Source organism: Lagopus leucura, unplaced genomic scaffold (genome assembly GCF_019238085.1).
Source record: "Lagopus leucura isolate 7727_CA_CO unplaced genomic scaffold, USGS_WTPT01 Super-Scaffold_100060, whole genome shotgun sequence".
In the NCBI taxonomy this organism is placed as follows: domain Eukaryota; kingdom Metazoa; phylum Chordata; class Aves; order Galliformes; family Phasianidae; genus Lagopus; species Lagopus leucura.
This window is the reverse complement of record NW_024962306.1, coordinates 1,000,021-1,013,403: the sequence shown is the minus strand read 5'-3', so window position 1 is coordinate 1,013,403 and position 13,383 is coordinate 1,000,021. Positions and strand designations below refer to the sequence as shown.

Genomic DNA, 13,383 nt, shown 5'->3' with positions numbered 1-13,383 from the left:
AGAGCTGGCTCCTGCTGCCATGTCTGCAGTTGTGATCCTTCCCCTCCATCCCACCCAGTTAACAAAGAACTACTTTTTCCCGCAGCTGTAACTGTCTTTGAAGGAGTTTGCTTTATTTAGAATCACAGAATCATTAAGGCTAGAAAAGACCACAAAGATCATCTAGTCCAACCCCAGCCAATCCCCACCATGCCCACTAAACCACATTCCTCAGAGCCGCATCTAAACTCTTCTTGAAAACATGAGTGCACAGTGACTCCACACTTTCCTGGGCAGCCTGCTCCAATTTAGTAGGTTGAATACTTGATTCTTTAGCATCCCATGGCTATTTAGCAAGAGACATGACTCTCCAAAGAGGGCCTGGCCTCTCACTCTCCAGATTGCCCATGCATTTGTAGGGTTTCCTTAAACTTCCTGGTGTGACCTCATTTACTGCAATAATCACCCCTGTTTCTGTGTAGTCCTGCTCTGCAGAGCACTTATCCATTGATGATCTTCTCACTAATGTATCCAGGCATAGTGTAGATCAGCAGAACCAAGAAGACCGTCAGAAGGGCAACCACAAACAGCACAATGATGTACTTCTTGTACCGCTTCCAGATGAAGAACACAAAGGTCTTCATGGGATTCACAAACCAGTTGAAAGAAGTTTTTGGCCGGCTGGAACATGAAGAAATGAAACGAAACTGCCCTGTCCTGCTCCGGCAGCAGCAGTTCTTCAGACACCCTCACCTTGCTCCTCAATTGCTCTGACCTCCCTGAGAAGTGGATTCTCCCTCTTCCCACGTAAACAGCCACCAAAAAGAGAGCTACCAGACATTTGCTGTAAAGCGATGAATACAGATACTCACTTGGGCTTTTCCAGGGGTTCAGGCTCTTTTCGGCCCAAACCAACAGGATTCTTCTCAGCCTCCTCCACGGTCAGCAGCTGGAACTCTGCCTCTACTTTACCCTGGAGGGGGAACATAACAGCGTCACGGCTGAGCGCGCTGCTTCACAGAGCAGCCGCTAGCCACGTACTTGCCAGGACTGGGTATTTGGACCCTGCACAAAGTTGTGTGCGGATGGGTCACTGCTGCCTCTGCAGGTTATGTGTATGCAGGACAGGTTGCCTCGTTCCAGCAAAGGCATATTACCAACTCTCCACTCCCTCCCACCAGCGCCCTGCCTTACTGTTAGGAAGTACTTGTTCCCACTGGGGTCTGTGAACTCAACGTCTTCTGGTTTCACTGAGCTGCTCCACTTCTTCTTTTTCTTCTTCTTGTGCTTGGCCTCCCTCTCCTCTCTCTCCTCATCTTCTTGATCTTTGAGTTTGATGAAGGGCCACCAGCCCCTCATGCGCTTGTTGCGGAAGATGGAGAAGCGAGGCGCAGCGTTCTCCTTTGCCATCTTGATGGTGCAATGCTCTGAGCTCTTGGCTGCCCGCACCATGTCGTGCAGCTTCAGCTCAATGGAGCCTGCAGGCACAAGGATAGCCCGTGATGAAACTCCAAGGTGAGCCCCACGCTCCAGCTGGTGTCTCAGCCATGCACCCACCAGCACCAGCCCATTCCAGCTGCCGCAATGATCTAACAGAGTAATGTGCATTTACAGGTGGGGAACCTGAAACTCAGCCCAAGAAAAGACCAGCCCAAGAGTTAGAGAGGCAGAAGATGCAGTTCCTGTCTCCTTACTGTCTGATGTGGCCAATCTGGCCTGCATGTGTGTTATTGTGAAAACAGTGCCACATCCCCCCTGCTCTCCTCACGTGCACAAGCTCTTTTTCCTCTCCTTGTTCCTGAAAACATGAATAAGGAATTATAAAATCTGCAAAACTTATTGAGAGTTTCATCCTTGACTTACATCTGAAAACATCTGAAACTTACATCTGAAATAGCCTCAGCTCACTCCCCTGCTTCACCTTCCATCCCTATCCTCCTTGGAAGGGGCTCCCGTCCCACTTAGGCACTGGGCCCTTGCAGCAGACCAGTCTTATCACACACTGGGCTGTACTGGCCAAAGCATGGCCATCAACGAAGGCTGTGCTGTGTCATTCAACAAGACCAAACAGACTGCAGAACTGGGCAGGGAGGAACCTGATGAGGTTTAACAAGTGCTAGCATGGAGCCTTGCACCTGGGGAGGAATAACTGCATGCATCAGTATAGGTTGGGGCACGACCTGCTGGAGAGGAGCTCTGCAGAGAAGGACCTGGGGGTCCTGGTAACCAATAGGTTGGCCATGAGCCAGCAGTGTGCCCTCGTGGCCAAGAAGGCCACTGGTATATTAAATGGTGTACTAAAAAGAGTGTGGCCAGAAGGCTGAGGGAGGTGATCTTCCCCCTCTGCTCTGCCCTGGTGAAGCCACATTTAGATTACTGTGTCCAGTTCTGGGCTCCCCAGTAAAAACAAGACAGGGATCTTCTAGAAGGAGTCTGGTGGAGGACCACAAGTATGATAAAGGGCCTGGAGCATCTCCTGAATGAGAAAAGGCTGAGTAACCTGGGTCTGTTCAGCCTGGGGCAAGGAACACCGAGGGGGGATCTGATCAATGTTTTTGAATATCTAAAAAGAAGTGGGAGGCAAATGGATGAGGCCAGGCTCTTCTCAGTGGTGTACAGCAAGAGGACAAGGAGTAATGGCCTAAAACTCGAACTCACGAAGTTCCAAACTAACATGCAGAAGAACTTCTTTATGGTAAGGGTGATGGAGCACTGGAACAGGTTGCCCAGAGAGGCTGTGAAGTCTCCTTCCAGGGAGATATTCAAGATCTGTCTGGACACCTACCTGTGTGACCTATTGTAAGGTACCTGCTTTAGTAGGGAGGTTGGACTCAACGATCCCTTGAGGTCCCTTTCAACCCCTGTGATTCTCTAATTCTGTGAAAATTCCCCTCTGCTCAGCTGTGGTGAAAGTGTGTCTGCCATGTCTACCATGTCCAGTTTTGGATTTCCAACATGCCAAAGTTGTCAACTCAGTAAAGCATGTCAGGCAATGGACACAAGCTGCAGCAGTACAAACACTAACTAGACACAAGCAGAACAATTTGAGGATGATAAGAGTGGTGCAGCCTAGGAAAGGGGCCCAGAGGGATGCTGGAATCTCCATCCTTGGAGATACCCTAAATTCCCAATCCCGAGCAACCTGGATTGCCACTAGACCTGTTTGGAATAGGAGGCTGCAGAAAAAACTGAAGGGACCCTTTCCTACCTGAAAGTTCCTGAGACTGTGCTTGCTGGGAAGCACTGAAATTGCTGTCTAACACTTTCATCGGTGCCCAAATAGCACTACTGAAGCAATCACCGCTGCAAACGTCTCACGGGGGTACAAAACATTTGCTGGGCACACCAGCTCAGTGTGTCTCTGCAGGGCAGGTATGAACCACAGGGCTCTGACTATCACTCACACTTGTCAAAAGCCAGCCCAGGTGACTGCTGAGCTGAAGGGTTTGATCTGGTGCTACTGGTGTTCTTTTTTGGAGAGCAGGACCCCAAGGGAAATGCTGGAATGCTTCAGCAAGGTGAGGGTCAGCCACCCCACTCCCAGCAGACCGTGCCGTACCTAGAAAGTCATTAGCTGAAATCCTATCATAATCCCAGACTTGGAGGACTAGAACAGCTGGTTCCCGAAATTCTGATTCCTCCACAGAGAAGACAGAGTCCTTCTTCTTGTAGGTGATCTCCTTCTCAGTCGGGAGATAGTTGAAGCGGAAGATGAACCTCCAGTTGAAATTGCCCTCCCCAGTCAGGGAGTTAAAGTGAACATCTGTCTCCTGCTTGTCGTGGTCGAGTCCCTTTATCCAGCTGCAGGAGAAGCTCAGTTATCTCATACCCCTTCTCACCCTGCCCGTAAGACAAAGCAGAAAGATGGAAGATCTGAACCCTGTAAGATAGCAGGAAAGGGTCAAAGAGTGAAATTGGATCAAGTGACCGCTATCTGTGGGGTACAGCAGTCAGGGTGGGGGCAGGAAGGAGCAGAGGTTCAGAGGAGGCAGTGGAAGGCACAGGGCAGGGCTGGGAGCCTGACAGCCAGGACGTGGTCCCCTGCTGGCTCCCATCAGACCTCTTCACGTAGATGTCACTAGAAGGCTCTCCAGTTACTGGGTTGACATCATCAAGGATCACATCGTCTGTGTTCCAGATAATCACGCGCAGCTCGTAGCTGTGGGAAGGACACAGGGGTGTGTAAGACCTCTGCTCTCATGCTTGGCATCTTGGAGGGCAAAACAAGTCTACACCAGAGAAGCAGTAGGACCTGAACCCCCCCAGCCCTGTGGCACCCTGCCAGGCCCCTCTGACCCAGTCCAGCCCAGCAGTCACATTATCTTGCATGGAGCCCTCGCTGGTGGGTTACAGCGCTGCCAGACAAAAACTCACGGTGAAAACAAGCAGCTTGTGCAAAGACAACAAAGACAATCCCTGGTGTAGTGCAAACATACCCAGCACCACTTAGACACGGAAGCTCAGAAAGGCTTAGGTAGGAAGAGACCTCCACAGTCTCCACATTAACCTCCTCTAATTTTGCAGCAGAGCAGATTGATCGGGGCCTGGACCACGTGAATTTTGAGCACCTCCAAGCGAATATCCTCACACCTCTCCAGTTCCCTGAGTCCCCATCCCAGGATATCTTCACTCTCATTATGAACGACATCCAGCTGGAGTTTTCCTTGCTGCAAGTTGCACCTCTGAGAAGAATCTGGGCCCTTCATCTCGATACTCTCTGACAGCAGCAGATCAGCTCCTTCAGTTTCCCTTCTCCGGGCACGCAGTGGATAACCATTCACCAGCCACAAAAGAGCTGGGTGAGTAGCTCAGACCTAGATTTCTACCTTCTCCATTCAAGGAGCTTAACCTTGCCTTTCACCAACACTGGTGCCACTGAAACCCTCGCGCCTGAAGCCAGTGCTCCCAAGACACCATCCCTGCTCCCAGGGGTGCTACCTGATGGGCAGTCGGGGTTTGATATTGACTGGTGGTGGTGCGGGAACATCGTTGGGAAACATGTCGATCCACATGTGCAGGGAGCCCTGATGAGAGATGACAGCAGAGAGGTTTCGAAAGACTGACCACCCTCCAGCTCTTCAAGGAGCAAGGGATTGGCCCTGCAAGGAAAGTCACCACTTGTCACCCTCCATCACTATTCCCAGTGCTTCAGAGCTTTGTGTGGATTTCAGACAGGGTTGGATAGAAAAAAAAAAAAAAAAAAAAAAAGACTATCAAAATTACTTCTTTTTCTCCCCACCCTGCTGCCAGGAAAAATAATTCCAGATGAGCTGAATCTATTTCACACGCAGCCTTTTGCAGCCTGGAGATCCCGTGCCCAGCCTGGCTGCAGTACACTGAGCAGAGTAGCTTGGCCCTCCAGCTCTGAGCGCTCTGTAGTGGATGAGCCATCAGATAGGCTCAGTGCATCAGCACCAGCAGAAGAAAGAATTTGCTCTTGGCACTGCTGCCCCAGTGCCATCAAGCTTCTGCTGACTGTGGACAGAAACAGCTGCTCATCCAGGAAGGGGTAGAGCTTGAGATGCATGCCATGAGATGGAGACAGAGGGACAACAAGGGATCAGCCAGTGTTGGTTACCAGCCACCCTAAAGGTCACTGCCTGGAGCAGCATCTGCTTTGGATAAGGAAACATCTCACCTGTACAAGCCCAGGGCTCTCAGGGTTGTAAAGGGATCGGATCTCCACATGCTCTGGTACCAGCTTGTACCCGTGTCCTGGCATCTCTTCCCAGTGCTGCAGGACGTACAAAGCCTTGTGCTCATCATCCACTGACCAGTTCTCATCAGCTGCTCCTCTCTGGGCCCTCACAGAGGCCTCTGCAGCAGGGCACAGCCAAGGGAAAAGGGCTCAGTATGCCACAGTGAGGAGGAAAATCGTAAGCAGAAGATGAGCAAGCCAAAAGAAATAAGAGGAAATGGGCAAAAAAGCATTTACAGTGGCCTAGGGATATGACCCTCTGGGGCAGTTTAAGGTCTCGTGTCTGTGGTGATGCCATCAGACCAACAAATAGGAAATACTGCCCTGGGAGTGCTCAAGGAAATAACCATACGTCACTCGGTACTGATGCATGGCCATGCCCTCCATTAATTAACAATCTATGCTGCTAATTGACCCACTTGGCATAGAATGAAGGCAAATAACAGTTCAAGACCAAAGTAAAGGCTGCTAATGGTGAGAAAAACAGGAACCAGTGGGTAAAGATGCACTGATCCACCCACAGCTGGGTTTACAGAGAGCATCTGCTCTTTGGAGATCACCCTGAGATGAAAACCACCCAAAGCAGTCCTGGACATGGCAGGTGTCCACAGGGCTCCAATCGGAGTTGCAGCCACATTTGCACCAAAGCAAATGTTGTCCTCAGCTGTTGGGTTTTTTTTGTGTGTTTTGTTTTTTAATTGGAGCAAAAATCAATGATGGCATTTTTAAATGCTGGTGGAAGAAGTGGGAGCCCTGACAACATGAACACTTTTTGGCTTAGCTTCAGGCCAAGCAAAAGATGTAATTCAGGTACCAACCCAATACAAATATTCCAGTGAACAAAGCACACAGACAGAATGGGAACTGGCCAAAATGACTCAAAATAGAGGCAATACCAGCTCAGAATTAAACTGCAAAGTGATGGTGAGGCTGATGCTTGCTCTGTGGTTTCAGGAAGAGGTAAGAGCAGCAGAAAAACAATCACAACTACAGACGGCCAATGGGGAAAGCCAGATCTGCAAATAGAGCCAAGGGAAAACATAGCAAGGAGGACAAGGATCTGTATAAGTGAACAAAACCTCCGGAGCCAGAATCTGAAATACTTGTTCAAACTGCCCCTGGAAGGAAGGCTGATCCAGGTATTTGCAACAGAGGTGAAAAGCACTTGGGAGAGGAAAAGACAGAGGAAAGGGGCGTGGAGTCATTCTTCCAAGAAGAGCATGTCCACATCACATCCTTCCGACCCATAGGGTCCTCAGCTAGCATGGCAGTGCTGACTTTGAGGGACACCAGCACAGCACTGCTCCTCCCTTCCCAGCCGCTCAATGACCTGAACAGAAGGGAAAAGGGCTTCTGGAGGCTCCTTGCTCTCTTCTGAGTGGGATTTATTTCCCCTTCGTGACAGAACCAACCCTTATAGGCCAGGCCAGTGCTGAGCAACACTGAAACTAACATACAAAGTAACATGGCCAGACATGTAGGTGCCACCGCCCCGGGTAGCATGGGCACAGAGAGCATCATTTCTGCAGGAAACGTGGCTTTGCCTCGTAAGATCCAGCCATCCACAAGCAGGCCAGGTCTGCTCCATTCCTGTCTCCAGGTGGACTTACTGCACAAGTGCTGGCCACTGAAGACCTATGGTTGGGAAGGTTTTCCTCCACTGGCAATGGCACCAGGGCTTGTAATTTCAGTAATAAGGAAAGAAAAATAGCAAAAGAGATATGAAAGCTGCCTGTAAGGAAGAAATTAACGATAGTGAGGAGAAATGGGGAGTTACTCAAAGCATCCCTGAAGCAGCTAAATGCAGGAAAGAAGAGTGAAAAAGGCCCCCTGAAAACAACAATAGGATTCCAGTCTCTGGGTGATGGTGGTCACAAGCAGATGGAGATAAAGCTCCATGACAGCATCAGCCACTGCAGTAAGCTACAGCTGCTCTGGCTGAACAAGCACTAAGCATCCATGCAGGACACTGCTGTGAGAGGGTCACCTTGCAAAACATTCTACCTTCTGCCTGGGAAGCTGCTATGGTTGCTAATGACCTGGACCACATCTCCCCCAGCCCAAAAACATCAGCCACCAAAGCCAGGCTGCTGGGTGCTGAGGACCCACACAGTGACCCACAAACAGGGTGTAGGCAGACGACCCCAGCAGCACTTCAGGGAAGAGAGGCTGCTGGCTTCCCAGCCCGCACCATCACCGCACTCACTGCTGAGCACAGGAGCAGTCATGGCACCCCAAGCTCTCTGTACCTTCAGGAAAAGCCTCTGGAGGGACCTTGAAGACTTTGTTGCCCACTTTGACTTCCTCCCGTCTGTACTCTGCTGCAGGGAGTGACATTTTCTTGCATAAGCTATCCAAGATCTGTGTGGGCTTGAAAGCATCTCGCCACGTGTTGTAGCCATTTCTGCACGGAAGGAAGAACATGCTCAGTTTAGACATTGCAGGTTTTTTTTCACAGACTCCATGTTTCCCTCCAGCACAGGCTGTGCCAAAACGTCCCTGCCTAGATTTCACTGGGAAAACCACAGACACAAAAACTTAATGAAAGGAAAGCTTAATGAGCTCCTCTCCCCTGCAACAAGCCAGGGCTGCCCCTCAAGCCCATTCAAGCCACAAAACTAGTGGCTTCAATGCAGCCCTGAATTGGGAGAGGGCAGTTAGCAGTTCTGGGGACATAACTCCTCAGCTAGTTATCAAATAGTAGGGGAGAAAATATGCTTATAGGAAATGTCACCAGAGACCAGAGAATCCATTGTGGAGGAGGGCAAAGGAAAACAAGCATCAAGAATCTAGCTGCTCACGGAATTAGCTAGTGCTAGAGAAACTGCCCTACCTTCTGAAAGAGGTCAAAACTACAATATTTAGTGAGCAGCTTTCTCACACAAACCCAGCGTGACTGCATTAAGTAATGTTTTGCTACTGCATGCAAAATGGATCCTGCATTAGGAGTTCAAACTATCACTGGAAGTTGGTAGGAAGCAAAAAAATGAAGGAAATGGACTTATGTAACTCGTAATGCAACTGCACGACACCTGCTCAGAGGATACTGCAGATGCCAGCACCGTCCTGCAAAACTGGAGGTGCTGTGAATGGCAGGAGAGGAGGAAAGTCTCACAGCTGTAACGTGTCAGACAATACCTACGTGTCATACTGTGAAGCCACTCCACAGTTGGCCCTGTGCTTGCTGTAGAATCGGTTCTCCAAATCAATCTTAGTCTCTCCAATCAGATCGTCAGATCCAACCAAATCATGATCAAACACTGCCACAGTGAGCTCTGATTCCATGGGAAAGGAGACTGTCAGCTCTACAACTCTGGATGGAAGCAGATGGGAAGTGTAATTAGCAAGAAGTGAAACACATGCTCTGCTTCAATCATTCCATTCTTAAGAATTGTGTTTGCCAGCCCAAAGTCCTCTGATAGAATTTGGCTCTCCATAAGTTCACTGTGTGCAGTTTTCAGTGTCCTTGTTCAAACAAAAAAAGTTATTTATCCATGAGTGTGGATAGCACTCCTGGAGATAAGAACAAATGTCTCCAAAGCTCTGTTGTTTTGCTATTTTATCTGATAAATCAAGCCCTTTGAATGCTTCCTTCCTGAAGCCAAACACCCCTGTGACAGATGGAGGCAAGAGACAAGTCTGAGATCATTGTCTTATAGCACAAAATTCTCCAGAAGAGAGGAAGAGAAGACTGCACATGCTGGGTCACGGCACGAGCCCCATGTCTGCACTATTATTAAACCTTGCAGAGGAAAACTTTCTGCATACTCTCCAAACACAGGATTGAGCTGCTTTGGGATGTATCGCTCCTTTGTGTCCTTCTGCTCCTGTCCCACTGTCACCACCACGTAGGGGTCTGCCTTGCCGTTGGGGTCTGCTGGAGACAGGTTCGTAGCCTGGAATGCACAGGAGTTACAGCCACACATCAGCTGCAGAGAGCAACGTGAAGAGAGGACACTGCATGGACCTGTGATATCCCAAGGTCATCAGTCAAGTGCTTTCAGCAACTGCCCCAGCAGTGAAATGTTTTTATTCCCATGCATCCCTACTCAACGAGCCAGAGATGACTCCATCTGCCAGCCCACCTACTTGCTTCACTGCCTTAGGGCAAATAAGAGGAGCTGAGAAATGCCCAACTGAACTTTTAGCACCTCCTGAAGCAAGAAAGCCTGGAAGGCTCTTCATGGAGAAGATGTAAATGACAGCCCTCGCTGCAGCTGACTCCCACTAGGCTGGCAAGCCAGTGTCAAGCCTTTCCCAAGTGTCACTGTTCACATTCACTGAGTGGAAAATGGCAGAAGGTCCTTAGGCTGGGACAGACCCCCAGGCATTACTGTCACTGCCACCAGAGACCTACCTTCACAATATAAACTCTCACGAGAACCTTGATGGGTCTGTTCCTTGGAACACCCTGCGAAACCTTGGGTTCCATGGCAGCTTCCACGCTGGGGTAGACATAGAAGGAACCCTACAGAAAAGACACCGCAGGTAATGACTGGATATGAAAGAAAAGATCTCAGGTGGGGTTGGAGCCACCAAGAACGTTCCCCCTTGCCAGCTGGGATATCAGAGGCACAGATGCCCCATGCTCATGGAGACAGCCCTTTCCACAAGCACTGCCATGTCTACACAGTGCAGGCAGTCACTCTGCAGGTCAGGCTGCCAAACCACTGCCAATGCCAGAAGATTTGAACATCTCCATACGCATAATTCGACTGCCAAAGGAAGGAGGGCACCAAAGATTTTCTAGGGACCTTCTTAAACCAGCCTTCGTAGTTGATATTTCAGAGTCCTCCTGCATGGGATGCCGATGCATCCTTTAGACAAGATTACAAATTTGAGAACCAGAGACACTCGCTAACACTTACAATACTGAACATAACCGGAGACCTCAACCAGAATAAGAGCCCCTTCATACTTCACGTTCTCTCCTTGCAAGAGCTAAAAAGTTCTAAAAGAAGTTCACTTATCAAATAACAAAGGTTCACAGTATACCCGGCCATGCCTCACCATGACCTCACACAGCTCTGCACACATACATCTCCAAGGCTTTGTTGGTGTCTGCATGCTCTGAGGCCCAGATCACTTTAAGAGTAGTCTTTCACAAACTGTATTCAAATGATACAGCACCTTGTACTTCCCCACAAAATTCTCATCCTCATGTCCATCTTCATCATCATTTGCTTTGCCACGACAAAGGGGAAAAATACATAGCCAGTCTTCAAAATTATCAAACTCATTTTCCAGCTCAGAGCTGTAGATCTGAAAGAGATAGAAACTCATTCTAGGCCTTTTTCTAACATCTTAAAGGAGAGGAGAGTCCCTTTTAGGAAAGGGAAGGCCATTCTCCCCCTGCCTTCACCATTTTATCATATCCTCCCTTACCCAGTGCCAGACATCATGAATTTCCTCTGTCTTCCCAAGCTCATCAGATGAGCACATGCATCTCAGCTGGGCTCTGAGGTCTCACAGCTGTTTCAGAGCCCAGCAAGGACAGGATCAGAAAACACTGTTGAGTCAGATTCTCCAGCCCAGTCTAAGCTTCCACGGTAGTGGAAGTGAAGAGGATGTGCCCAAAGAGCCAGAGCTGAAAGAGGCCATATCCATAACCCCAAGACTCACCTGAAGGGTGGCAATGAGCTTCCTCCTGGGCTGAGCAGGTTCAGCTTCAATTACTGTTTCATCTTCTGCTTCCATATCAATGTAAGCTGCATTTAAATTTCCTCCATCTGAAATGGCAATAGAAGACTGAGAAATGCTCTGATCTCTCCTATCATTGCAAATGTCCATCCATGAATTTTCCCCCAGCTTTGTTTTGCTTTTTATCCAGGCCTTTGACCTGTGTCATGGTTACTGGAGTTATTGCTCTCTGCAACAGGTTTCCCCACAGCATCACAGCTCTCCAGCAAGACAAGTTGGTGTGAGTGGGGGAACAAAATTCAGCAGAGGCCTGCCTGCCACAATGGATGCTCTTTAGGAAGGAAGGATTAAGCAGAAGAAGCTGACTGGAGTCTTCCACAGGTACTGTCAAGGCAGACAAGAATGAGAGCGAATCTTCTTCTGACAGATGCTTGTTTGGATGGACTGCTTTTGGGTGGATATCCATCACCACTACTTTGTGCACAGGCAGTCATGCCTGGAGGATGAGCACAGCTGGTCCCATCTCTGGGACATCAGGCTAGGGGAACAGAAACCCAACAAGAGAGTGTGCTTCTTTGCCTCATTACCTAGTCCCAAATCCCCAGAGAACAAATGGCATATGCCTACCCTCTATTCCTCTTCTTAAATAGGATTTATATAATTTCTATATTTACTGTCCCATCGACTCAGATCATTGCTGGGGCCAGTCACTGCTTGCCAGTCACTTCAGCAAAGCTGAGCTTACAACTGTAACACTATTCTGAGATCCTCTGCTTTTTGGGTCTGAGTCCTTGTACGACTCTTGGATGGTGAATATCCATGTGCACAAAGCAATGCCCAGCTGCTGAATATTCAGACTCCATTTCCACAATCCCATTGACCTCTGTGGGAAGAGCTAGGCCCTACACTGCCCAGAAAACTCACCTGCATCATTCAGGTCATCATTCTCAGCATCTTCCTCATCACTGCGTGTCTGAAACACACAAAGAGAGTCACCCCACATCCCTGACAGCAAAAGCTTCTCCATCTGAGCATACAACACTTCCAAAACTTTCCTGCCAGCAGAATCAACAATATGAAGCCTGAGATATTTTAGCATTAACATTATTGCAGGAGGGTACCGAATGAGTGCCTCAGTGGTATATCTGGAAGAAACAGATTTTCCTCTCTCCAGGTCTTCCTGCTGTTTTGTTATTGTTGCTGTTGTTGCTGTTTTTGATTGGGATCTTGGGGAGGCAGGGCAAGCAAGGAAATCTGAAGCAGACTTGCATCCATAGCCCACATGAGGAAGATGGTCAGGACAGACAGCTTACAGCATGAAAGTCCCCACACTGCATCTCAAATCAGCAAAGCCCTATTTTCAGGACTGTCTTAACAAGAACCCAGTCATGCTGTCAAGACCACTTTGACACCTAGCCTCAGGGATGCTTCAACATCCATTACCTGCTGACCTCAGCCCACCTGAAGGATGCCTGATACCTGACTACTGTAAGTGTTCTTGGCACACAAAAGCTTACATCTTCCTGCAGATACATGCTGCAATATCTCCTATGGCACTCTGTTGCTGAAAACCTCTTCCCCAAGCCACTATGGCCATTCTCCCCTCAGCTAAAAGCTATCACAAGAGATTACCTGGTTATAGAGCTCCTTCAGAGACTCATAGTACTTGGACCACCAGTCTAGTTCTTCTGGATCTGGTTTTTCCTCTTCATATTCATCCTCCTTCTTTGCAAACTTATTGATAGGAATCTTTTTCAAAGGAGCCTTAAGATCACAGAGACAAGATTCAGATGGAGGGAAAGAACATCCAGGATACCTGCACACCCTGCACTAGAGCCCTGATAGCCCCAGCAAAGGCTCAGCTTCCAGGCAGAGCACAGGAGCTACAAGGTTCTGTGTTCATGCTTCGCTACAAAGGCAGCAGAATTCATTGCATAAGGCAGCAGAACTCCTCTCTGTTCCAGTGCCCAGACACACAGCAGTGCCAAGGAACAGCAGAAGCAGGCATGAAATGAAGAGATGGATAGGAGAAGAGGAGCATTTGAGTCCAGAGAGAAAGCTGGATT

General features: G+C 48.9%; 1 protein-coding gene across 2 annotated transcripts in view; it reads right to left on the bottom strand.

Moving 5' to 3' along the window:
• Positions 1–99: 99 nt before the first annotated feature.
• Positions 100–13,383, bottom strand: part of LOC122188392 (fer-1-like protein 4) — a 34,298-nt gene continuing 21,014 nt past the window's right edge. The window contains exons 31-45 of one of the 2 annotated variants that reach the window (XM_042886663.1): positions 12,950–13,081; positions 12,242–12,290; positions 11,300–11,406; positions 10,808–10,939; positions 10,035–10,145; positions 9,446–9,606; positions 8,820–8,990; positions 7,927–8,081; positions 5,618–5,796; positions 4,918–5,003; positions 4,040–4,138; positions 3,539–3,780; positions 1,174–1,457; positions 852–952; positions 100–660 (exon numbers count right to left, since the gene is read on the bottom strand). In XM_042886663.1, the coding sequence (XP_042742597.1) occupies positions 480–660; positions 852–952; positions 1,174–1,457; positions 3,539–3,780; positions 4,040–4,138; positions 4,918–5,003; positions 5,618–5,796; positions 7,927–8,081; positions 8,820–8,990; positions 9,446–9,606; positions 10,035–10,145; positions 10,808–10,939; positions 11,300–11,406; positions 12,242–12,290; positions 12,950–13,081 (2,190 nt within the window). In that variant the 3' untranslated portion in view covers positions 100–479. The remainder of the gene's footprint in view (positions 661–851; positions 953–1,173; positions 1,458–3,538; positions 3,781–4,039; positions 4,139–4,917; positions 5,004–5,617; positions 5,797–7,926; positions 8,082–8,819; positions 8,991–9,445; positions 9,607–10,034; positions 10,146–10,807; positions 10,940–11,299; positions 11,407–12,241; positions 12,291–12,949; positions 13,082–13,383) is intronic. The other variant, XM_042886665.1, reaches the window with a different exon arrangement.